The sequence below is a fragment of the Rhinolophus sinicus genome, chromosome 16 (assembly GCF_057876585.1).
Source record: "Rhinolophus sinicus isolate RSI-liver-muscle chromosome 16, RSI-T2T, whole genome shotgun sequence".
In the NCBI taxonomy this organism is placed as follows: Eukaryota; Metazoa; Chordata; class Mammalia; order Chiroptera; family Rhinolophidae; genus Rhinolophus; species Rhinolophus sinicus.
This window is the reverse complement of record NC_142516.1, coordinates 166,233,729-166,256,630: the sequence shown is the minus strand read 5'-3', so window position 1 is coordinate 166,256,630 and position 22,902 is coordinate 166,233,729. Positions and strand designations below refer to the sequence as shown.

Below are 22,902 nucleotides of genomic sequence, written 5' to 3'. Positions count from 1 at the left end.
GCCTCTTCATTTTTTGGATTGTTTCTTTCTGTACAGAAGCTTTTTTAGTTTGATGTAGCCCCACTTGTTTATTTTTGCTTTTGTTGCCTGTGCTTTTGGTGTCATATCCAAAACAATGATTGCCAAGACTTACGTTAAGTAGCTTTTGCCCTGTGTGTTCTTCTAGTATTTTCACAGTTTCAGGTATTACAATTAATCCATTAGATTAAATTCTGTGTGTTATATAAAGTAGGGGTTCAATTTCATTCTTTTAATGTGAATATCCACTTTCTCCCAAATCGTTTATTGAATAAACTCTCCTTTCCCAATGAATATTTTTGGCTGCCTTGTCAAATATTAGTTGACTATGTATATATATATATATATATATATATATATATATAGAAGTAGGTTTATTTCTGGACTCTTGATTATGTCCCATTGGTCTATGCATCTGTTTTTATGCCAGTGCAATAATGTTTTGATTATGATAGCTTTGTAATCATGAAATGTGATGCCTCCATCTTTGTTCTTTCTCAAGTTTGCTTTGGCTATTGAGGGTCTTTTGTGATTCCATATGAATTTTAGGTTTATTTGTTCTATTTTTGGGAAAAAGGCCATTTGACAAGGATTGCATTGAATCTGTAGACAGCTTTGGGTATTATGGATATTTGAACAATATTAATTCTTCTAATCCAAGAAGATAGAATATCTTTTAATTTATTAGTGTCTTTTAAATTTATTTCATCAATGTCTTATAGCTTTCATTGTACAGATCTTTCATCTTCTTGGTTAAATTTATTCCTAAGTATTTTATTTTGTCTATACTATTATAAATGGAATTGTTCTCTTTATTTATTTTTAAAATAGTTCATTGTTAGTGTATAGAAATGCAACTGATTTTTGTATGTTGATTTTGTATCCAGCAATTTCCAAATTATTTTTTAGTTCTAAGTTTTTTGACATCTTTAGAATGTTCTCTTTATACGATTATATCCTCTATAAACTGAGACAATTGTCATTATATTTAGCATAGTTTTTCATCCACCTTCTAGGAGTCATTCTCCCTGTTAATAAAGGTCTTACATAAACATGAAAAATATACATTCAATCACGATGTTGGCTACCATTCAACCCATAGGGCTGATACTTTATGAACCACAATCAACTATGGAGAGAAACTCAGTCCTTTTATTAAAAGAATTTCCACTCTACCTGTCTCTTCTTGCAATTCTTTCCAGCCACCAGGACCCTTCTTTCTTATAATCTTGGCTCCAGGCATCCTTCAGCCCAGTTCTCTTCTGTCCCTTCCTGCTTTATAATATAGAATTGCTTTCCCCCTTAATTCACATTAACTCCTCTCTGTTCTACAGCGCCCATTTGCTTCAAGAAACTTGGGCCTGAGTTACACTGCTGCTGTACCAAAGCATTAGCTAACAAAGCCACAAAGCCAGCCTCTCCCTGAAGAGCAGTGGTTCTCAACTGGGGATGATTTGCACCCCCCTACCCCCACCCCTGCCAGGGACGTTGAACAATGTCTGGGGACATTTTTGTTTCTCAAATCTATAGGAGTGCTACTAGCATTTAGTGGCAGCCAGGGATGATGCTAAACATCCTACAATGCACAAGACAATCCCCCACAACAAAGAATTATCTGGCCCAAATTGACAATCATTTCTCAACTTCTGCTGAGAAACCCTGCTATAAAGAAATTCTTGTATTAGCTGCAGTAATCAGTGATATTTCCTACTGCACTATCAATGTTTTTTCTGTGAATTAAAAGTGATAAATTTTACACACACACACACACACACACACACACACCTCAGCTCATAAATAGTTGTTGAACATCAGATATGTTTCAGGCAATGAGTCAGGCACTCCTAAGTTGCTCACGATTCAAGGAGGAAAATGGACAATCTAATACCTCATGAAAGGGGCTAAGACTACATAAAGAAGAAATACTTAACCTAGCCCAAGATAATCTGCAAAGATTTTTTTGCAGGATTCTGAGAATGAAGAGGCCTGAATTGAGACTGGAAGAATATATAGGAGAAAACCAAGCAAAGAGGGAGACAACACATTTCTCACAAAGGGAAAAACACGGGTCAGGGCATGTGGTTAGAGAAGTGGGCAGGAGCAAATATTGAAGGATGCCACTTAATGTGCTGGCAGCCATTAGATGGTCCTTAAAGGCAACTGGGAGTCCTTGAATGAGGAGTTAATTAGGGGGAAGTGTTGGCATGATAAGATTTACATTTTAGAAAGGTCATATGATTTCTGAAATCTAGCTGAGAACTAATGAGGGCCGGAACTAAGGTAATGGGAAAATTGAAAAGAGGGGCCAATGGGAGAGATATTTAGGAAGTAAAATGACAGGACTAGAAATAGGGTGGACATGGATATGAGAGATGAGGAAGTCCAGCGTGAATGACAGATTTTAGGCCTGGTACCATTTACCAAGTCAGGGACGTCAGGGAGAGGTTGAAGTTTGTAGAACAAGATAAAAATTCAAATTTGGACATACCTTTGTGTCATACTAATTTTTCTCATTTATAAAAAGGAATATACATGGCCCTTGTTAAAAACAAACAAACAAAACAAACTTGTTAAAGAGAGAGGACTACAAAATTTCCATTAGGAAATAGCCAGCACTAAAGTTTGGGGGGAATTTTTTCCAGTTTGTTCTATGTGGAAAAATTATGCATTTAAAAAATATAATCATAAGTTAGGGTGCTTTATACATTGCTTTTCTTCATTTTGGAATATACTTGAAACATCTCCCTATGTCATTGACTATTTTACATTTTTAATGATTGCAGAATATTTCACTCTGGAAAAACCATAATTTGCTCCACCATCTCTATTGTTGGAGGTTTACTATTTTTTTTTTTTTTTTTTAAGTAGGGTGCAGCTCACAGTGGCCCATGCAGGGATCGAACCGGCAACCTTCGTGCCACCAACACCACACTCTAACCAACTGTGAAAGAGGCATGCAGGCTTTACAGACGCCATGTCTATGGAAAGGGCCCATCAGAGTTGTCCCATACTGAGTGGAAATGATTGGGCTTTTATATAATCTCAAGTCATTCAATCACCAGTGAGCGCTGCTGTGGGAGGGGCATGACATCTGGTGAGGCTGTGCCTTGCAGCTGAGACAGATCTCAAAGGTGCTGACAGATGGAGGCCTGTGCTCACCACGCTCCTCCTCTAAAGGGAGGTTTGGATCATGCATGTGTGTATCCACACCACAGATGCTTGTTTTGTGCATGTATCTCTGCTCATAGCTTTAGGATAAATTCCCAGAAGTGCAATTGGTGCAGTAGAGTGTGGGCATTTAGAAAACGTTTAATATTTATTGCCAGATTACCTTTAAAAAAGGATGTATCACTTTTTTCCACCATCTCATTTCATCACTAATGGATAAGAACATGGCAGTTGTACTGTTCTTAAATCTTGAAAGATACCTCAAATTCCTTTGAAAAATAAATAATGTTCTTGATGTTTTATCATTGTGATTTTTCCTTTAAATTCCCGAGGCAGGTTACCTTTCTCTATAGAGCTGTATACCTCTTTCCAGAAGGATAAGACACTCTAATGACTGATGTTAGGATACAAAGAATTGCATTGGGATCTTCTGAGCTGCAAATTTGCACTACTAGAGAGACAGAAATGGCTGTTGCCTGAGCTGACTTGCAACAGAACTTGCAAGATCTTACAGCTCTTTCTGTGTATTTGAGCAAACAAAAGAAATTTCCATTTATTAGGAAAAATCCATGTTTGACAACTACTGTTAGACAGAGAGAGACTATTGGGAAATAACCATCATTTATTGAGCGTCTGCTCCATGCCAGCAATGCCCCGGGCTTATACATACACCATTATATGTAATTCCGATAAAACCTTTGAAGTAGTTATTATTACCACATTTTTTTTTTTTTTTCAGACAAGAAAAATGAAGCTCAGAGAGTTTGGTAACTTGGTAACCTCAGTCATTTAGATTCCAAAGCCTGTGCACTTCTTACCATCCTGGGCTGCTGTCCTCAAAGCTATAAGTCAAGTTACAGAGCAGTAGCATTAAACAGTATAATATACCTACATAGTAACTGTAGTAACAACTCTCATGAAGATTGAGGAATGTCTGTCTTTCCACTGGACTGGAAGTGCATGGGGTTTAGTATCTACATTTTCCCCCCCATTTTTCTATCACTCGAAACACCTAGCCCTTTGTGTATATATATAAGGTGCTCACTAAATATCTCACAGAACAGATCATGCATTACGAGAAAGAGAACAATATCTTGCCACTTTCTTTTATGCTATCATCCTCATTTTGGGTTTGGTCTGATCATAGCATAGCCAGGAGGCAAAGAGATATTCCCTCAATAGCCTGACTTCAGCAAGAACAATTCTCAGCTCTTCTAAATAGACACATGTATTACCGACAGTGCCAATGAAAACAAAATTGAATGAATAAATCTAACAAATAAAAACTACCCTCTAGTGTCCAATAGACATTTGAAAAGATGCTCAACACCTCCAGTCATCAGAGAAATGCAATTAAAACCACTATGAGATATCACTGCACACCTGTCAGAATGGCCATCATCAGTAAATCAACAAACAAGTGTTGGTGAGGATATATAGAGAAAAGGGAACCCTCGTGCCTGTTGGTAGGATTGTAAATTGGTGCAGCCACTATGGAAAACAGTATGAAGGGTCCTCAAAAAATTAAAAATAAAACTAACCTATGATCCAGCAATTCCATTTCTGGGTATTTATCTAAAGAAATCCAAAACACTAATTTGAAAAGCTATATTATGCACTCCTATGGTTCATTGCAACATTATTTACAATAGCCAAGATATGGAAGCAACCTAAGTGTCCATCGATAGACAATTAGATAAAGAAGATGTGGTACATATATACAGTGGAATATTTCTCAGCCCTAAAAAAGAATGAAATCTTTGCGACAACACAGATGGACCTAGAGCGTATTATGCTAAGTTAAATGAGTTAGACAGAGAAAGACAAATACCATATGATCTCACTTATGTATGGAATCTAAAAAACAAAATAAATGTACAAAGCAGAAACAAACTCATAGGTACTATGTTTCCCCGAAAATAAGACCTAGCTGGACATCAGCTCTAATATGTCTTTTGGAACAAAAATGAATATAAGACTCGGTATTATATTATATTATATTATATTATATTATATTATATTATATTATATTATATTATATATTAACCTGGTCTTATAGTAAAATAAGACTGAGTCTTGTATTAACTTTTGCTCCAAAAGACTCATTAGAGCTGATTGTCCGGGTAGGTCTTATTTTTGGGGAAACATGGTAGAGAATAAACTGATTGTTGCTCGGTGGGAGGGTGTTGGGGGACTGGGTGGAAAAGGTGAAGGGATTAAGAAGTACAAATTAGCCATTACAGAATAGTCATAGGGATGTAAAGTACAGCATAGGGAATATAATTAGTAATATTGTCATAACTGTATTGTGTCAGGTGGGTACCAGACTTATCTGGGGGATCACTTCATAAGTTCTATAAATGCCTATCCACTATGCTGAATACCTGAAACTAATATAATATTTAATGTCAATTGTAATTGAAATATATATATATTTATTTATATATATCAATGTCAATTGTATATATATATATATATAGATATATATCAATGTCAATTGTAATTGAAATATATATTTATTTAAATATATACATATTCAAATACATATATATATATATTTAAATATGTGTATATATTTATTTATTTATTTAAAAAAGAGGCCACTGGGGAAAAAACAACAACATACCAACCATCCTGTAGAAGTCACACCAGTGGGGGAAAAAGTGAGTAAAGTCTTTCTGCAGAAGAGTAAATGGGTTCCAATCCAGGCTTTGGATCTAACATCTAGGTAACAGGAAATACAGAGGAAAGAGAATTATGTTGAAGATACCACAAAGAAGCCATAAGACAAATCCAGAAGGCTGCCCTGGTTCCTTTAACAAGACAATGTCATTCTTAAAATAGGGGAGTGGGGAGAATAAGGAGGCTGTTCTAGGTTGAAAGAGATGTAACCAAATGCAATGTGTGGTCGTTGTTTGGACTCTGGTCTGAGTAAATCAGCTGTAAAAGACATTTTGGGATCAGCTGGGGAAGTTTGAGTCTGGATTGGGTATAACTTGATATTAGGTAATTATTGTTAGCTTTTGTTACTTGTGAAAATGGTACTATGGTTATGTAGAAAGTGTCCTTTTAAACATGAGATGTATATTGTGATATTTAGGAGTGAAACATCACAATATCTATCTATCTTTAAAGCTTCAGCAGAAAAGGTGATGAAATAAGGTAAAATGAAATTAATTGTTAAATATTTGACATAGTTTTCATAGTAAAGAGTAAACAAACAACCAGACAAGAAAAGGGGGCGCGGATGACAAGGATTGCTTCCTAAAAGGGGTAAGAATCCATTCTTCTAATCAACGTGTGGTCCGGGTAGGGCTTCAGGAGCACCTGAGCAGGTCCCTGGGGAGCAAGACAGATGAGCAGGGTCCTTTCGGATCTGATTTATGTGTGAAAAGAACCCAAATAAGCCACCCCAAGAGCCTACGACCCTCCAGCCCTGAGCAACTACCCAGGGACGCTGCGGATACTGTCACCTCACTGTCCCCTGAGGGTACCCAAACCACGACGCTCAGCGTGAGGGCGGTCAAATGGCCTGATCTCGGCCTAGTGGGTGAAGGGCAGGAGAAAGCAGGGTTCCCTGCTGCTGGAACCCTTCACAAGGAGACGAGGCTGGAGAGGCAGGTTCCTTTCACTTCACCCACCAGGAAGCAGGGCGGAGCGGGTCTGGCCCATGCGGGGCGAAATGGGCGGCACGTGCCCAAGACACTACCCTCACCTGCCGCCAGGAGAGCCCGGGCGGCCGCAGTGGGGGCGGAGAGCTTGGGGAGGGGGCGGCCGCGCACCTGGCGGCGGAGCCCGCACGCCGCCACAGCCGGCTCTTAGTGAGCGGGAGCCGCGCGCAGCGGGTCCGGCCGCAGGTGAGGGCAGCGGGCCGGGCGGGTCCCCGCGGGGAAGTTTCTTGGCCGAGAAAGGTGTAATTGTGTGCAGCTATTCCTGGTATGTCAGGCGGGCCCGGAGGCCTCGAGCCGCGGGGGAGCCGCTTCCAGGGGCCCCGAGAGAGAGAGAAGGCGGCCCGGGGAGCGGAGGCGGGAAGGATGCGGGCTCGGGGGCGCATCCCCTCGGGGCGGAGCTGTGGTCCAAGCGGGCAGCGCGGGAGCGGGAGCGTGGCCCGGGCCCCGGCCTCTGGTTGACGGTGGCATCTCCTGGCCCAGACAGTCTCACCACAAAGGCGGCTGCGGCCGGGGAGCCCTGGGGAGCTGCAGGGGGGCGGACGGAAGCGGCGACTCGGCGGCCCCGGGTGGGCTGGGGCGGGGCCATTTCGGGGAGGGCGGCGACAGCACTGCGACTTTTGAAGTCCAAACAGTTGTTGGTGCTGCGCGCCGCCTCTGGTCGCCCTGCCAGGCTGCCTGTGTCCCCGCGGACCTTGGGTCGTTTACAGGAGTTTAGAGAAAGCCACGTCTCCAAGTTTTTGCGGGTTCGAAACCTTCCCGAGCTGCAGATCGCAACAAAAGGAAGGAGAACCCGGCGTCTCGCAGGCAGATCAGAGGCGAGGGCGGCGGCTGAGACGCGCGCGAGACCCCCGCCCCTCCGCGCGCCCACGGACTCTCTCTCCCTCTTGCCCTAGTCCTGGAAGCGATGGAGGAGGCCGAAGGCGACTGCGCCGTGGCGTTCGCTGAGGCCCAGAGATGGGTGGAGGTGAGTGCTTTTGCTCCGCTCCTTTCCGCACGGGTTTGCATGCGTCGAGATATGAGGACGACCCCGGCCCCTCTGCGCCTCAGTCTCTTCCTGGGACAGTCACGGGCGCGTGGCAGCCGGCTGGTCTACGTGTACAGTTTTGGGGGACTTTGCAAGTTCTGATTCTCCTATCTTTTAACGTCCAGCTAAGCTTAGCGCTGTCCTACCCTCGACGGTCTTCGCAGGCTTCCCCAGAGCGCCTCTGCCAGGACACAGTCGAGCGCTGGCCCACCGGGGTTCGGGGTCCGCGCATCCCTGGGGATCAGCCCACGAAGGCACCGGGACGCCCGGGATGTCTCTCTGCGGGGCAGAGACGGCCCAGGGTCCTCGGGTGCGTTTCTTTGGGGTGACTAGAGTGGATGCCGGACACATACCTGCACGGGCAGTGTATTAAGTGTGCGTTGTGTGGGTGGGCGGGTGGAGGAGCTTAGGCACCTACCGCGCACCTGGGGAGATGCTTTCTTCCAGGCAGCTTCCGGAGCCTGGGGGTGGGAGGCAGGGCTTGCACTTCTTTAAAGTCGGCATTAAGGAGATAAGATACCCTGGGGTCAGTCACCGAAGGGTTGTTACTTTCCCAGCTGTGCCTCAGAAGCAAGATCATCCATTCCCTTGTTTTTCTCATTGAGAAGGAGATGGTCTGTTGGAGGCTTCTTCATCAACGTCTTAGGGTGAACATCTGTAGAATATTAACACCTGGACCTCTATCCGTTATTCTACTGCGCGAAAAAGATGACTTTTTTAATGATGCCGAAGACGTCTTCCCAGCAGATGTGAATGAGGAACAGCTGCTTGTTAGAAAATTGTTGCCTACGCCAGCCAGCCTTGTAGTCATTTAGGAGTTATTGATGCCACGTGCTGGTTTATTCATGTTTAATTTATTTCATATTCAATTAATTCATATTTAAATATAGCTTAACATATTTAAAAATTCAAATTAGGTTTGGAGATTATTTTACAGGAAAAGAGCATATTTTAAGAATTCCAAAGCAAGCTGCTTAAAAATAATTCATTTGTCCTTAAATAAGTGTATATAAGTGAAAAGTAAAGGGAATAAACGTTCAGTGTTACATTTCTTACGCTAAATAAAGTACTGTGAAATCTGAGTAGCATTACCCACCAGACTGTAGAAGAGGTCTAAAAAATTAGCTTCTAGTGTTTTCTGGGCCAAAACTTTGAGCTAGTCTGAAGGTGACTTAGAAAGGTGTGAGAGGAGCGGGTGGGAAGGTTGGGAGAAGAATAAGCCCTGTATTTTGAACTGAAATGAGAGTAGAAAAATTCCAGCAATGTAGTTAAGAGAAATAACTTCCCTCATTCATAAACTTAGAAAAGTCAAAGCTTCCAAAGGTAATTTTCCATTAGCAGTGTTTGTTCTGCTTACTTTTAGAAAAGAAATTAAACTTGCCCTTTTGGTGTTTGAGTATTGGGGATGAAGGGAGAGAGAAGGGCAGAAATATGGAGACATTTGGGGGTTTTACATAGCTCCTGTGTAGAGTTTATATCTATGCTTTCTTTTTACTTTAGGAAATCTGAAGTATGGATGATTTCACACACTTTTCTTTTTTAGTATGCACATTTTTAAAGTCTAAAAAATCCCTTGTTTATCATAGCTTGCTCATAATTGTTTGGATTTCTGTGAGAAAGTTGTGTCTAATAAACTCAGGGAAGTATTTTGTGATAAAAGATATTCATAGTGCATGATAAATACAATACGTTCATCTTCCCACTTCCATTCCACCCCATTCAAAGTGTTTTTCAGCAATGATTTGGCAACTCTGTAAAGTGTTTTGTTCATCATTAGCAGAGAGCCAAATCTTTCTAAAGGTTTTGGCATATCATTTTAATGTAATTAATGAAACTAAAATTAAGTGATTTTTTTTCTCTATGCCACAGGGAACAAGGCAGTCCGTTCATTGAAGATATATGAATAATGGACATATTTACATACCCTTTGGTATACTCTGGGCATTTGAAGTGACAGCAGTGTGTTCACTCTTAGGTTTACTTCATTATTTTTATTTAGTGTCCAAATTTACTTGTCTCCTTAGCTTTGCCTTTACAACCAAAGCACATATTTTAAAATATTGTTCTTGCCAAAAAAAGCAGGATGAATGACTCCCTCATTGCCACAGCCTCTTTAACTCTGAGAACCCTCAATTTGAAGAAAAAATATTGTTTCCAAAGTGTATTTTATAAAGTATTTTGGAAAGCAAGTAAGATTATAGTGTAAGTCATTCTGCTTGCTAATATTCTGGCTCATTTTTTTCTTTCTGTTATACTTTCCTCTACATATATTGAAGTGTAAGTGGGTCGTTTATATATGTGTGTATGTATGTACCTATACATATGTTTTATATTATATGTATGGTACATATGCTATAATCTACCTTTATTCTCACCTCCACCTTTGCATAGCCCAAGGTCAAGAAACTCCAGTTATCTTGTAAAACTGTGAACGATGACCAGAGTCCCTGTAAGTATGTCCTTGCCGTTTCCATTCTCCATTTGTGATTTTAAATAGCTAATGTATTATTGCCACAACCAAAGTTAAAGTTTTATTTATTTTATTTTTTGGGGGGAGGGGAGGAGAAAGAGTGAGGTAGGAAAGGGCTAGTGGTTGTTATTCTGCCACTTTCTTTTTATGACTATTTCTGTACTTGATACTTTAGAGTGTGTGTGTGTATATATATATATATATATATATATATATATATATATATCTGTATATATATACATATATGTATAACTGAAAAATTAAACTAACCAGAAATATACGTATATATATATATACATATATATACATACATATCTGTATATATATACAGATATATACATACATATATGTATATATATACATATATGTATATATATACAGATATATATATATATATATATACACACACACACACACACATATATATATATATATATATATATATATATATATATATATATATATGTATATTTCTGGTTAGTTTAATTTTTCAGTTAAAAACAAATGTAGGAATGGCACCCTTTAAGGTAACTCAACATAATGATATTGGATATTATCTGGTTGGAAATGCTGTTTGGAATATTAATAATGTAGCAGAGCTGGTTTATGATTAAACACTGGTTTACAACCAAATAGTATAATGGTTTGAGGCAAAGGCAGAGGGGAAGCTTGATTCTAGCAAGGTCACGGAGTGGGTGAAGTGGTAGAAAATGCAGGCTGGACCCTCTAATTTTGGTGCTTTTCTGCAGCACCTTTTAATTTTGTAGACCTAATCGTTTCCTCTGTCTCTCTTTTTTGGGACATTAAAATGCCTTGTAGTAAACAGACAAAGTGCCAATGAGACTGAAAACTGGGTATACGGCTCATTGCATTGGTTGGTCACCAGTTTCCAGTCTGTGAGTTAATGTTACTCTCTGGGTTGATGTTTAAATATAGCAGTCATTTTTATGGCTGGAGCAGAAGGGGCCACCATAATTCATCACCTTCCTGCTCACCTGCTCTTCCTCTTATCTCTGAGTTCACTTCTTTCAGTATCACTGTCACTTTGTAGAAGGACCAAAGGGATGCCAACAGAGCTCATTGCCAAGCCTGGCACCAGAATGTGAATCCTCCCTTAGTTGCTTCCAATTGATCTGTTTCTCCACCTGCCCCCCTCACCACCTTTGCTTACCTTTGGTACTAAAATATTAAAGATTTGTACTCTGTGGGTCCCCCATTAATACAGGCAAAATCCTTCCAAGTGGTTTTCCTCTTTCTCTGTAAACTGCATCCCTTGCACTGGTGGTTTCCACTCTGTGGTCTGGTCAGGAAGGGTTTGCCTGGTGTATGTGAATCCTCATTGCACACCAGTGTGGTCTGTAGACTAAACGAAGCTCTCATGGATTTGTGCCGTCGCTTTCCAGATGTATGAGAGCGACATAAACATTCATTTGAAAATGTTACTGAATTCATAGAAGCTTTTTTGGTCATTGCAGATAATTATACTTAACAGATATTAATCCTGAAATTCCTGTGATGGTAAAAATTTCTCAAAATGTTTACATGTTAGAAAGCAGTGCTTATACTAGCTGCTGCAGCCAAAATTATTTTTTCAAAATACAAACCTGATTTTGTTATCCTCGTTTCCTGGGGAGTCGAGAACATTTTTAAAATCCACAATCCTTCCATAATGCTGTGCTGTGAAGTATCCCATTCACAACTCTTTATAATCTGTTCTCTGTCTATATAGCTATCTTTATTTTGGGGTCATTTTCTCCGAAACTATCTATGCCAGGTTGCATAGAGATAAAGAGCGTAATTTTGTACATTACATGCCAAGTGCTAATTTATCTTTTTACTGGGAGTTTTTACCTTTTGACCACCTTTAGCCAATTTATGGTGACTATAGTTAACCATTGCTATATGGTGTATATGAAAGGTGCTAAAAGAGTCGATCCTCTCATCAGAAGGAAAACGGGAAAAAGGTGGGGTTTTTTTTGTTGTTGTTTGTTTGTTTTTTGTAACTGTATGAGGAGATGGATGTTAGCTAAGCTTATTGTGGTAACATTTTGCAATATTTGTATGTCAAGACATGCAGTACCCCTTAAATGCATCCAGAGCTGTATGTCAACTATAACTCAATACAAATGAACAAAAAGGGGAGGGAGGGGAAGAGTACAGTTTGGAATCAAGTCATTGTTTAAGTCCTGGCTCTGCTACTTACCTCCTGTGGGCCTCAGTTTTCTTCTCTGGACCTCCCGTGCAGGTTGTGCCGGTTGAATGAGTTGCTGACCATAAAGCAGTCAGTGCTCCCTAGTCATTGCCTGTGTTTCCCCACACACAGGATGCTGTTTTCTCACCTCCAGATTGTGGTGCATGGACTACTCCTCATTTCTTACGGACTTAATTCCCATTACTGCTCTTCATTCCTCCATCCTTGGGCTAGAATCAAGCTTTATGCGATGCCTTTTCTGAACCACTGAACCTCCACCCGCATCATTCCTTCCTCTCCTCACTGCTTGTGTTGATCTTTCTTTCTGCCCTGTTGGTGTAATTCCATCCATTTTTCCATATTTGACGGTGAACTCACTCAGGCAGGAACAGTATCTTATCTTTTGCTTGAGGATTTGGCATGGTGCCTGGTAAATATGAAAGTGTAATCTTAAGGTTGTAGCTCTCACAAAATTCAAAAATAGGGTTTAAGGAGCAGAGCCATCAGATAATTGCTATAATGGAAGTCTGTACAATGTGTAGTGATGGCATTTAGGAGCAGCCTGAGTCTCCCTGGAGAGTCAGGCAGGCTCACAGAGGAGGCAGCATTTGAGTTGAGGTTGGAGTGGGGCTGACACATTTGCCCACTGGGGACATCGTGCCTTCATAACTAGTGAGATCTCGTAGTTGCATTTATCACAAATTCAAGGAATTGCTGAGAGTTGTTTTATTTTTACTTTGGTGATGTTCCCATGCAGTGAAATGCACAGATTTTAAGTGTGCAGCTGCGGGAGTTTTGTCAAATGTATATACCCATATAACCAGCATCCAAATCAAGACAGAGAACATTTTTATCACTCAGGAAAGTTCCTTTCCAGAAGGACGCATCAGCCTGCACCCCTCCTATAGGCAACTGCTCTTCTGCTTTCTAGCATCATAGATTTCTCAGGGTAGTTTTGCACAACCGTTAAATGTCTCGATATCAATTTGTTCCTTTTTTTCTTTATGCCACATTTTCTCATTTCTTGAACCCATCTTTACTTGGCAGATAAGAAAGTATTCTAGGACAGGACAGATGGTAGGAGATGAGGCAGTTCCCCAAGTCCTCTTGGAAGGAACTGATTCACACAAATAGGAACTGGGGTCGGGTGCCGTAAGAATAGCCTGACTCCAGGAAGTGTAAACCGATAAGTCAAGGTATTTCCTGAGGAACTGGGAGGATTCTAGCACAGTGTCAGTCATTCTGGAACCTTCCAAAGTACTGGTGTACTGAAAGCTAAAAAATGGACCTCTTTTAAAGTATAGGATATTACAAAGAACTTGTACCTTGAATAAAACAGAATGGTCTTGAACCAGTTAGAAAAGTGAACTAAGTGGGCCAAAGAGAAGGAATGATTTTCTGGTCTTTGATATACATCACCAAGTTACCCTCTGAAAGCTTTGTTGCAAAACCCTGAATGGGGCGAGGGACCCAGTTTCTCTATATTCTGACCAGAATTGAAAAATTGTCATTTGCATTTTCCCTCTAAATACATAGATGATAGATGCATGATCTTCTATTTTTTTCTCACATCACTAATGATGTGAAGCATTTATCTAAGAGATGACTTGTTGGGTTTCTTCCAGCGAGAAAGAATGAAGCCGAAACAAGAAAGGTTCTGTCCCCTCTGAATAAGGTCACAAAAGGGTCAGAGGGTCCCTGGCCTGGTGAGGCAAGTCTCCAAGATCATGGGCATAGTAGGGCCATTGAGGAAGTACCTCCTGAGTTGTTTTCCTTTTGGGTTGTTTGGAGATAGACCTTGGGAATTCTCAACATAATTGTGAGTTGAAGAATTGCACAATTGGCTGTTTCAAGGAAGTGAAGCATCATGACGTTTCTTCAGCCATTTGTCGAGCCCAGAAATTCTTACAGCTTCTCCTAGGCTGAGAGGAATAATGCTGAGTGTGTGGCAGGGAGTGTGTGCCGATTTGTTCAATCCGTTTGGTTCCTGGTCTTCCATGCAGTGCTCTAGTGCCGTCTCCCTCTGGATGCCAAGAGTGCTTTGGCTAGTAAGCGACTGCTACTGAGACTAACTGGTTCCTTTTACCTCCCGCTTTTTTAAACTGCTTCTCAACATACCATCATTTGAGTTACAGAAAAGCACTAGTTTTGAGCATGTTCATTAAGAAAGACAAAGCAACACCAGCAAATTTGCCTAACTCTTTCAGTTCGGAGGACATAGGCTTTGTAGGGTGAACTCTTTCATCTGTTATCATCTGCAGACTGAGTTTTCTGTTGTTTTTGGGTCCTACAGTCCCTGACAGAAAGTTCTCAAATGCTTGTTGAAGGAATGAATGTTTTGTGTCCAGTCAACATGGTTGGCATATTTAATTGATGTTTGCAGGTTGCCTTAAGCCTGTTAACTGTCACAAATGTATTTGTGCCCGAGGAAATGATAAATTATGCGTGCCTGTGCTTACTCTTTAGTTCTTGAAGGTAATTATTGGGTGTGTTTCTCTAAAAACACTTTTGATGTACCCCAAGCTCTTAATAAGGATAATAGCTGTCACATATGCACAACTCTGAGAACAGAGTCTTAATGCAGTCAGTCTGCCACTTTGCTCTAAGGAGATGGGCGTTAGCAAGTTCTACAGATGGATCCCAACACAGCCCCATAAACAGCCTTTCCAGATTGTGAAATCCTCCCTGATGGGGTGCTTGAAGACTGGTTCTAATTCCCGGGTACAGGATGCTTGAGTGAATTTAGATGATGATGCACAGGACGAGACATTATGTCTGTCTTTAAGTACAGTGGGGATTTTCATAAGGAGAGAGGGTAGAAAAATTTTGTGTGGGTTTAAAGGGCAGAACTGGTAATAACTGGTCACAGTGAGACTTTTTGGCTCAAGTCTTCTGAGGACCCTTCTATAAACAAGAGCTGTCTTACACCAGAGTAGGCTGATGTGAATACTGAGATACCCACTAGTGAAGGTTTTACAAGAGAAGGTGCATAACTGACATTGAAAGCAACTGGTATTTTTTCCCACCATGTGCGGGACATGTGGCAAGGGCATTATACCTGCATACCTTTATAATGAAGGACTATTGTTATGCCAGGGTGTTTTTTTCTTTTTTTTTTTCAGATGCGGAAAAAGGCGTGAGAGGTAAAATAATTTGCTCAAGGAAACACTAGAACTAGTAAGTGGTAGTTGGGGATTTGAACCCACACAATTTGACTCCACAGCCTTACCTCTTAATCACTACACTGCCTGACCAAGTGACACTGGTCAGTAAATTGTGTAAAGTATTTATAAATCGGGAAGAGAATGGGCTCTCAGTCTCTATTCCCTCTCAAGCTGTAAGATGAGCTCTTTTCCGTTTATAACTAGTCCTGCGTGTACCACTACAGCTTCTATCTGGTGATGTGAGTGCCTAGAAGCAGATGATGGTCAATTATTATATAAGCTACAGAATTACTATAGGCACCTTTCACAATTGCAGACCTTAGATTCACATGTTATGGTGTATCTGAGTGAATGGATTAGTGCTCAATAGACCATTTGAAGTGTTATAAAAGGGAAGCATTTTTATGTGGTGACATCGAGTTATATTTTGAGCTAGAGTAGGGGATAAATTGTAGCTAACTAGTCTAGTCTATAAATCAATTTACAAAAGTATCAGTATCTTCTCTTATATGACCTAGTCGTCCGTGACTTACAAAAATTCTAGACTGTTATTGTACAGTGTTTTTGAAATATATGTCACGTTTTTGGTGATACTTTGTACGTAGTGTTTTAGATATGTAAGTACTGAAGCAAAGACCATAATTAAAGATTTTGCCTTCTTGACTAGATTGAAATTGGACCTAGTTGTCATGAGATATCTGAATTATTTTGTAACACCACCATCTCACAATACTCAAAGGAAGGGCAGGCATTGCTATCCTCATTATAAACTTTGATTCTGGAATTCTTTCTCATTACGGTTTAAAGTCATTCTACCTGAGAAGGGAGAAAATAAGCAAACATTTTACTTTTACTTCTTGAATGGTGAGCAATCAATTTGCAACGGATACTATTGTCCAAAGAAAATATTCTCCATCTACCAACAGCATCAGGCACAATTGGTCACACCTTCCTTCTTGAAACTTTTCCTTCCATTACTCTCCGGATTTTTCTTCTATTTTATTTAGTGTTTCTGATTTTACTTTGCTGAATCCTCCCAACTATTTTGATCATAAATATTACAGTGTTCTTGGGCTCATCTTTCCATGTCTTTTCTTTGTCTACAATCTCTTCTTAGCAGATATTATCAAATTCATAGCTTTATACACCTTGTATGTGCTGATGACCTCCACATTTATATTCCTGGTCCTGACAATATTTCTAACCTATATATCTATCTGTATACCTATACCTATACCTATACGTATATTTATATCTCTGCTATGTCTGTCTACACTCAAGATTTCCAACCACTGGTCAAATAGGCACATCACAGTTCAAAATAATTATTAGTTCCTCCCCCTCCCTGCCATCTACCTACTCATTCCCCCAATGTTTCTCACTTAGTAAATGGCACCACTGTTCACCCACTTGCTCAGGTCCCCAACTTTGAAGTCATTATTTTTATCACACCCCATATCCGTCAAGAAATCCGATGGGCTATATCTTCAACTATATCCAGAATCTGACCATTTCTCGCCATATCCGCTATCACCTACCTGTTTCCAAAGAAACAACCAGATTCCTCTTTAAACATGTGATCCAGAGGTTATATATCCAACATGCCTTCTCTTCCCCCCATAATGGCTGCTCATGACAATTAGAATAAACTCTGAATTTTTAAACCATGGTCCATAGGGTCCTACATGACCTGTTCCCTGTTTGCCTATCTCATCGCTGCTCCTGTTCTTTGTCTTGCTTACCACGCTCCAGTCAGACCGGCTTCCTCCTGGTCCTCAAATACACAAAGAAGGTTTTTGTTTTAGAGCCTGTGTGTTGCTGTTCCTTCTGCATGAATCCGTGTCCCTCACTTACGTCTCAGCTTAACCGATACCTCCTCGTCCCCCACTCCCTCCCTACAAAATAACTGTCCTTGTCACTCCATACTCTTCTATTTCATAGCACTTGTCATCCTTGCTTTTGTATGATGTATATTTTTTTGTTTGGCTGTTACCCCCCCCCCCCCCCCAGAAGATAAATGCCTGTGTGCAAGGGCTTCATTTGTTTCCCAGCCTGGACAAGTGCCAGCTACTTAGTAGGCCCTCAGTACATATCCGTTGGATAAATAAATGGATGAATGAACAGATGTCTTTTAAGTCTTGATACTTGAAATCTTTTTACCCCTGTGATATGACTGACTTTCTGGCTGTGCTTCATTCAACAAGACAAGTGGTTTTATTATATTAGGCTTCTTTTTTTTCTTTTTCCAGTGCAGTTCTAGATTGAGCAAATCTAAAGCATGTTTCTTAAAAAAGCATGTTTAAAGCATGAGAAATGGACTTTGTTCATCCAATTGTAAAGCTGCCCAGAGGTAAACAAGTATCATGAGAAAATGAAACGTCCCCGAAAATTGGAAGATGAGTCTCCTGAGCTGAATATCCTGCACTGGGATGAGACGTTACAATTAAACTTTGGGATAGTAATCATCAAAAGATCTCACAACTCACTGATTACTGAGCTCCAGCTTGAGTATGGGCTATACCCACGTGCTAATTGGAGACAGAGAAGCAGGAAATAGTTTTACCTTGTTTAGAAATAAAATAAAATCATTTAAAATTTGACAGCAAGAACATTTCCTCCATTGCCCCAACTCAAACCTCAGAGGCCCACCGCACGCTCTCAAAGTGCTGCATTTTATACCAGATTTTCCAGGAATCATTCTGAAATGGTGTAAAACTGAGGAGTAGAGGCTGTCGGAAGAGCCTTGTTCAGAACTGAGGGGAAAAGGGAAGATGAAACCCTTGTCTGTTTTCATTCAAAATGACTTTGTTAACTTTCTTCTTTTTAAAATGATTCCTCCTAGCTGTCATATGAAATAAGTGATACTGTTCTTTTTATAAATATATGTATTTTTGACAGATGAGAAGAGAGTGACTCAGGGAAGGTAAGTTTCTTTCCTACCACCGCACAGCTGATGCTGATAGAAGAACCATTATTTGCAGTTAAATTTTTCTAACAGAAAAACTCAAGCCCTCAAGCACTTCATTCTCCTTCCTGTCTTTCTTTCCCTCTTTTATGGTTCTGCCTGCTGTCTGGGCACACGCACACCCTGTTACGCTGGTCGCCAGTCCGTGTGCCTGCCTCTGTTTCTCTTGTTTTTCTTCTTTCAAAGTTGGGGCTAAGTTAAAAAGCAGAGGAAAATGCTCAGACTTGATATAAAATGTAGTGTAAATCCCCAATAAGATATGAATAACTTCCTGCTGTTGGGATGTGATGAGCTTAGACCAGGGGTGTCCAAACTGTGGCCCGCAATTCATTTTTTTATTGGTCCGTAGCAAATTCCAAAAATATATTTAATTTACTTCAATAAACCAGGTGAGGCAATACGTACTTCACCTCGAGTGAGTGGCCCGGCTGTTTGTGTATTTTACCGCATATGGCCCTTGGTGAAAAACGTTGAAAAAAGTTTGGACACCCCTGGCTTAGAGGCAGTGTGTGTGTGTGTGTGTGTGTGATGAGGGAAGGAACTTCCTATGGTAGCTCCCTCTGGGGCATGTGTCGGTGGGGAGGGGACAGTTGCAGGGCAGCCATGGGAGAAAACGACAAGTGGAACAGCCCATCTGCAGGAAGTTTGAGGATGGGAAAGCATGTGGAAACTATTAGAGATCCTTCTTGAACTGGACCAGAAAAACGATGGGTGGAAAGCAATGTGGAGGGCACCTGAGTTGGTTAGAGGTGGTACTAGCATGAACAAGGGTCCGTTGGATTGTCCTCTTGGCAGGACCATGAAGCTAGAAGTCTGCTTAGTGTGGACGGTACTTATTTGAAGGTAATGAGGATTATAAGACCAAATTGCAGATAAAGACTTGATTTTATTTTTCTCTAAATGACGTATCAGCTGATGTTGGAGCCCATGGGACAGAGCGGGTCAGTGGAGGGGAAAGACTGTGTCACACAGAGAGAGGAACAAGGACTAAGCCTTGGGAAATGTCTTCTATTAAGAGGACAGGAAGAGAAAAGGAAATCCTAAGGAAAGGAAATCGTAGGAAATCCTACGGCTCCTAAGGAAAGTCCTGGTCAGGAAGCTAAGCAGAAAACTAGAAAGTGTTAGGGATCCTTAAAGGAAGGAAGCCTTGGTTCCATGAGAGAGAGAGAGAGAGAGAGAGAGAGAGAGAGAGAGAGAGAGAGAGAGAGAGAGAGAGAGAGGATTATCAACAGTGTTCAAGACTAGAAGAAGTGATCAAGGGAAAAGAAAATGGGGACGAGGCTATTGAATTTGGTGAGAGAGCAGCCTCTCACTTGTTGAAAGTGCAGCTTTGGAGTGTATGCATGAGAGCCAAACCAAGCTTCAGAAAATCCTTCTGGAAAGTCTTTGTGTAGTGGCAGATGCACCATGAGAGAAGAGGTAGAAGAGTTACCAAGAAATCAATATTTTCTTCATGTAGGTTAAGAAAACCTTTCCCTGCCCTCAGCCAAATTATTAGATGTATTAGAGGCATAAATCCTTCATATTTAAGGGAACTATGCTTTGGGACAAGAGGTCTGAAGGAATCATTGTGGTCTGTTATATAAAGTAGCAAAGTTGAATCCCACTATTATATTTTAGAAATCTCTGACCTTAATGTGCTAAAGATCATCTGGAAATCACTCTAATCTTCTTCTGAATTTTTTTCCTTTTTTCTAAACCGGGAAAGTGTCTCTCCTGTTCCTAGGGTTTTTAGCTGATAATCATTTGAAGATATTTTGTTTTTAATGTTTACAATAAATATTAAATGTTTAGAATAAATGTATCTTAGTTTGATTTAGTAAAATCTGTGAAGCTTAAAGTCATATTAATGTGGAAACAGACGGTAATAAGAAAGGAAATGAAACATTTCTGACTTTTAAATATAGATACATAGTTGCCGTGAAAGTGTACATTTCTGGCACATTGTGTCTTTGTTTCTTTGTAGCATTCTAACGTGGTGTAGTGGAAAGAGTGGCAGGGTTTTGGGGAATACTGCCTAGGAACATGGCAAATCCCAGAGTAAGATGTGTGACCATGCAGCAGCATCTGTAAGCCTAAATTCCTACAACTAGACAATGAGGATTGCTAAATGGTGATAAGGTGTAGAAAGAAAAGAAGGTGGGATATATGTAGGTACTCAACAAATGGTAAGTGCCATTATTCTTGTTATTATTATTATTCTACTTACATTTGTATAGAATTAGAAAATGGATTATTTCATGATAACTTTTTTGTCTTCCTAGAATGGCTGATTTTTAAGGTTTTGTGTGCGTATGTGTTTGTGAGTGTGTGTGAATCCCACAATGCAGTTAGATAGCTTACTGTATATTCTAACTCTGATTTGTGAATATTGGTTTTTAGTTAAGTCCTTTCTATGTTGTTCTTAAGCTGTGATAAACATCCTTTCACTTGTGAGAAACTGATGTTGGAATGAACAAGTGTCTTAAGAGTAATGAGTTCTGTTTCTTGATGGTACTTCTGTCATCTTCTCTAGGACTCCTCATGTTCGTTTTAGCACCTCTTTGCTGTTGATTCCTTCCTGTCAATGGACTTAGAATATAATCTAAGTCAACTTGCCGAGACCATTTAAGCTGAAGAAAAAAAATTCCATATTTTTTGCCGTATGTTCTTGTACTCACTGCTCCCTTCCGTTTAGCTATTATCTATTGAAGGTTCACATTTGAGAGTAGAATGAGTAGATTCAATGCATTACGTTTCTTCTTTTCATTACACGAACAAAAAAAACAAACTTTTGAAGTCTCAATATATTACTGTTATCTCAATTATTCTTTGTTCTTTATGCATCTTTTTTTATCCTTTAAGTTACTTTTCATGTTTTGTGTGTGTGTCTTTGAGTCATCCTTTTAATTTAGTCCTTCTGCTGTGTTCAATTTGAAAGAGACAATTGTAAGATCTTTCCAAGAAGGACATTTTATGATGTCTCACTGAAAATGAGCCTAATGAGCTATTTTAGAAAAGAGAAGCTTCTATAGTTTCCATGAAGAAGAGAAATGCATTTTTAGGTATTTTATTCAAAGGATAAAGTTTATACAACTGTCTGTTTTTAAGCCAATTTGCAAACATTTTTAGACTTGGAAAATGCTTGTAAGTCTTTAAAGGTATAACTTGCCAAATAGCTGATACTTTTGAAATTTGGCCTTAGTTCTGGTAAAAGAATGTGGTTGACAGCCACACTGCAATTTACAGTAATCCTTTTTTGTGTAAGGAAACGAATCTACTTTGCTTAATAAATTCCAGATGAGTTTCTGGCTCCTTGATTATTACCAAGTCATTTAAAATTCAGGTTTCATTATTCATTTTAGTTACAGCAACCCTCTTTATGTTTGTAATGGCCAATGTGACGTTAAAATTCTTTGCAAAACTGAAACACTCTGGGGCAAATTGCATTTTGGGTTGGGTCATTTTGGGGCCCAAGCTTATGATGTGGCCAGTGCCTCAGCACTTGGCATGATGTGGGACCAAAAGTGTCAGTCATCTCTGCTTGTGGGTAGTCCACGCTGGAAGGAGACCAGTTTGAAGACCCATCAGGAAGTTCGGCTGGTGCCATGAAGGAGAACTTTTCATTGGTCTACTTACTTTTCATTGGTCACCCTTATCATCAAGACAATCTGGAAAATGTTTTTACTGAACACATCACTGCTTCCAAGACTACTGGGGTTCCGTTACTGAGGAAGAAAATGCTGACCATGTTGGGGTGACAGTGAAGTTTCTGCTACACTTATTTTTCTCATTCCTTTCTCATAACATTTTTCCTTTGTTATGATTGCAATCTAGTGTCTTAGCTCACTGAGGATATTATAGTTTTTTTTTTCTTGTCCTCTGCATTGTCTCTGTTTCTTACAAGTTCTCTTTCTGTTTTTTTTTTTTTTCTTTTTTCCCCCCTTTTGGCTTTCATCTCTTTTATGTTGAAGCCTCTAATGATCCTTGTCTAACTGTTCTCTATATTTCTACCAATCTCTGTGTATCCAGCCATCTTCCTCACTACCCCTCTCCTACTGGAAGGACCTGTAGCCTCTAGACTCTGGGTCTTTTCCTAGGAAAACTTGCCTGCTTTGCTTCTGAAGTGTCCCTTTGCATGTCCCGAGGTTGAAATTTCCCTCATTCTGCTCACTCAGTTACCACCCCTCCATTTACTTTTCTTTTCCCTTTTCTTTTCTTTTCTTTTTTATTAGTTTCAGGTGTACAAAGC

General features: G+C 40.1%; 1 protein-coding gene across 15 annotated transcripts in view; it reads left to right on the top strand.

Annotated features, from left to right (window-relative positions):
• Positions 1 to 6,974: 6,974 nt before the first annotated feature.
• The window catches only part of LMO7 (LIM domain 7), a 191,293-nt gene continuing 175,365 nt past the window's right edge, over positions 6,975 to 22,902 (top strand). For 3 of the 15 annotated variants that reach the window (XM_088792917.1, XM_074329372.2, XM_088792915.1), the window contains exons 1-2: positions 6,980 to 7,043; positions 7,751 to 7,821. In XM_088792917.1, the coding sequence (XP_088649043.1) occupies positions 7,762 to 7,821 (60 nt within the window). In that variant the 5' untranslated portion in view covers positions 6,980 to 7,043; positions 7,751 to 7,761. Of the gene's footprint in view, positions 7,044 to 7,750; positions 7,822 to 22,902 lie in introns of all 15 variants that reach the window. The other 12 variants (XM_088792926.1, XM_074329393.2, XM_088792925.1 and 9 more) reach the window with 10 other exon arrangements.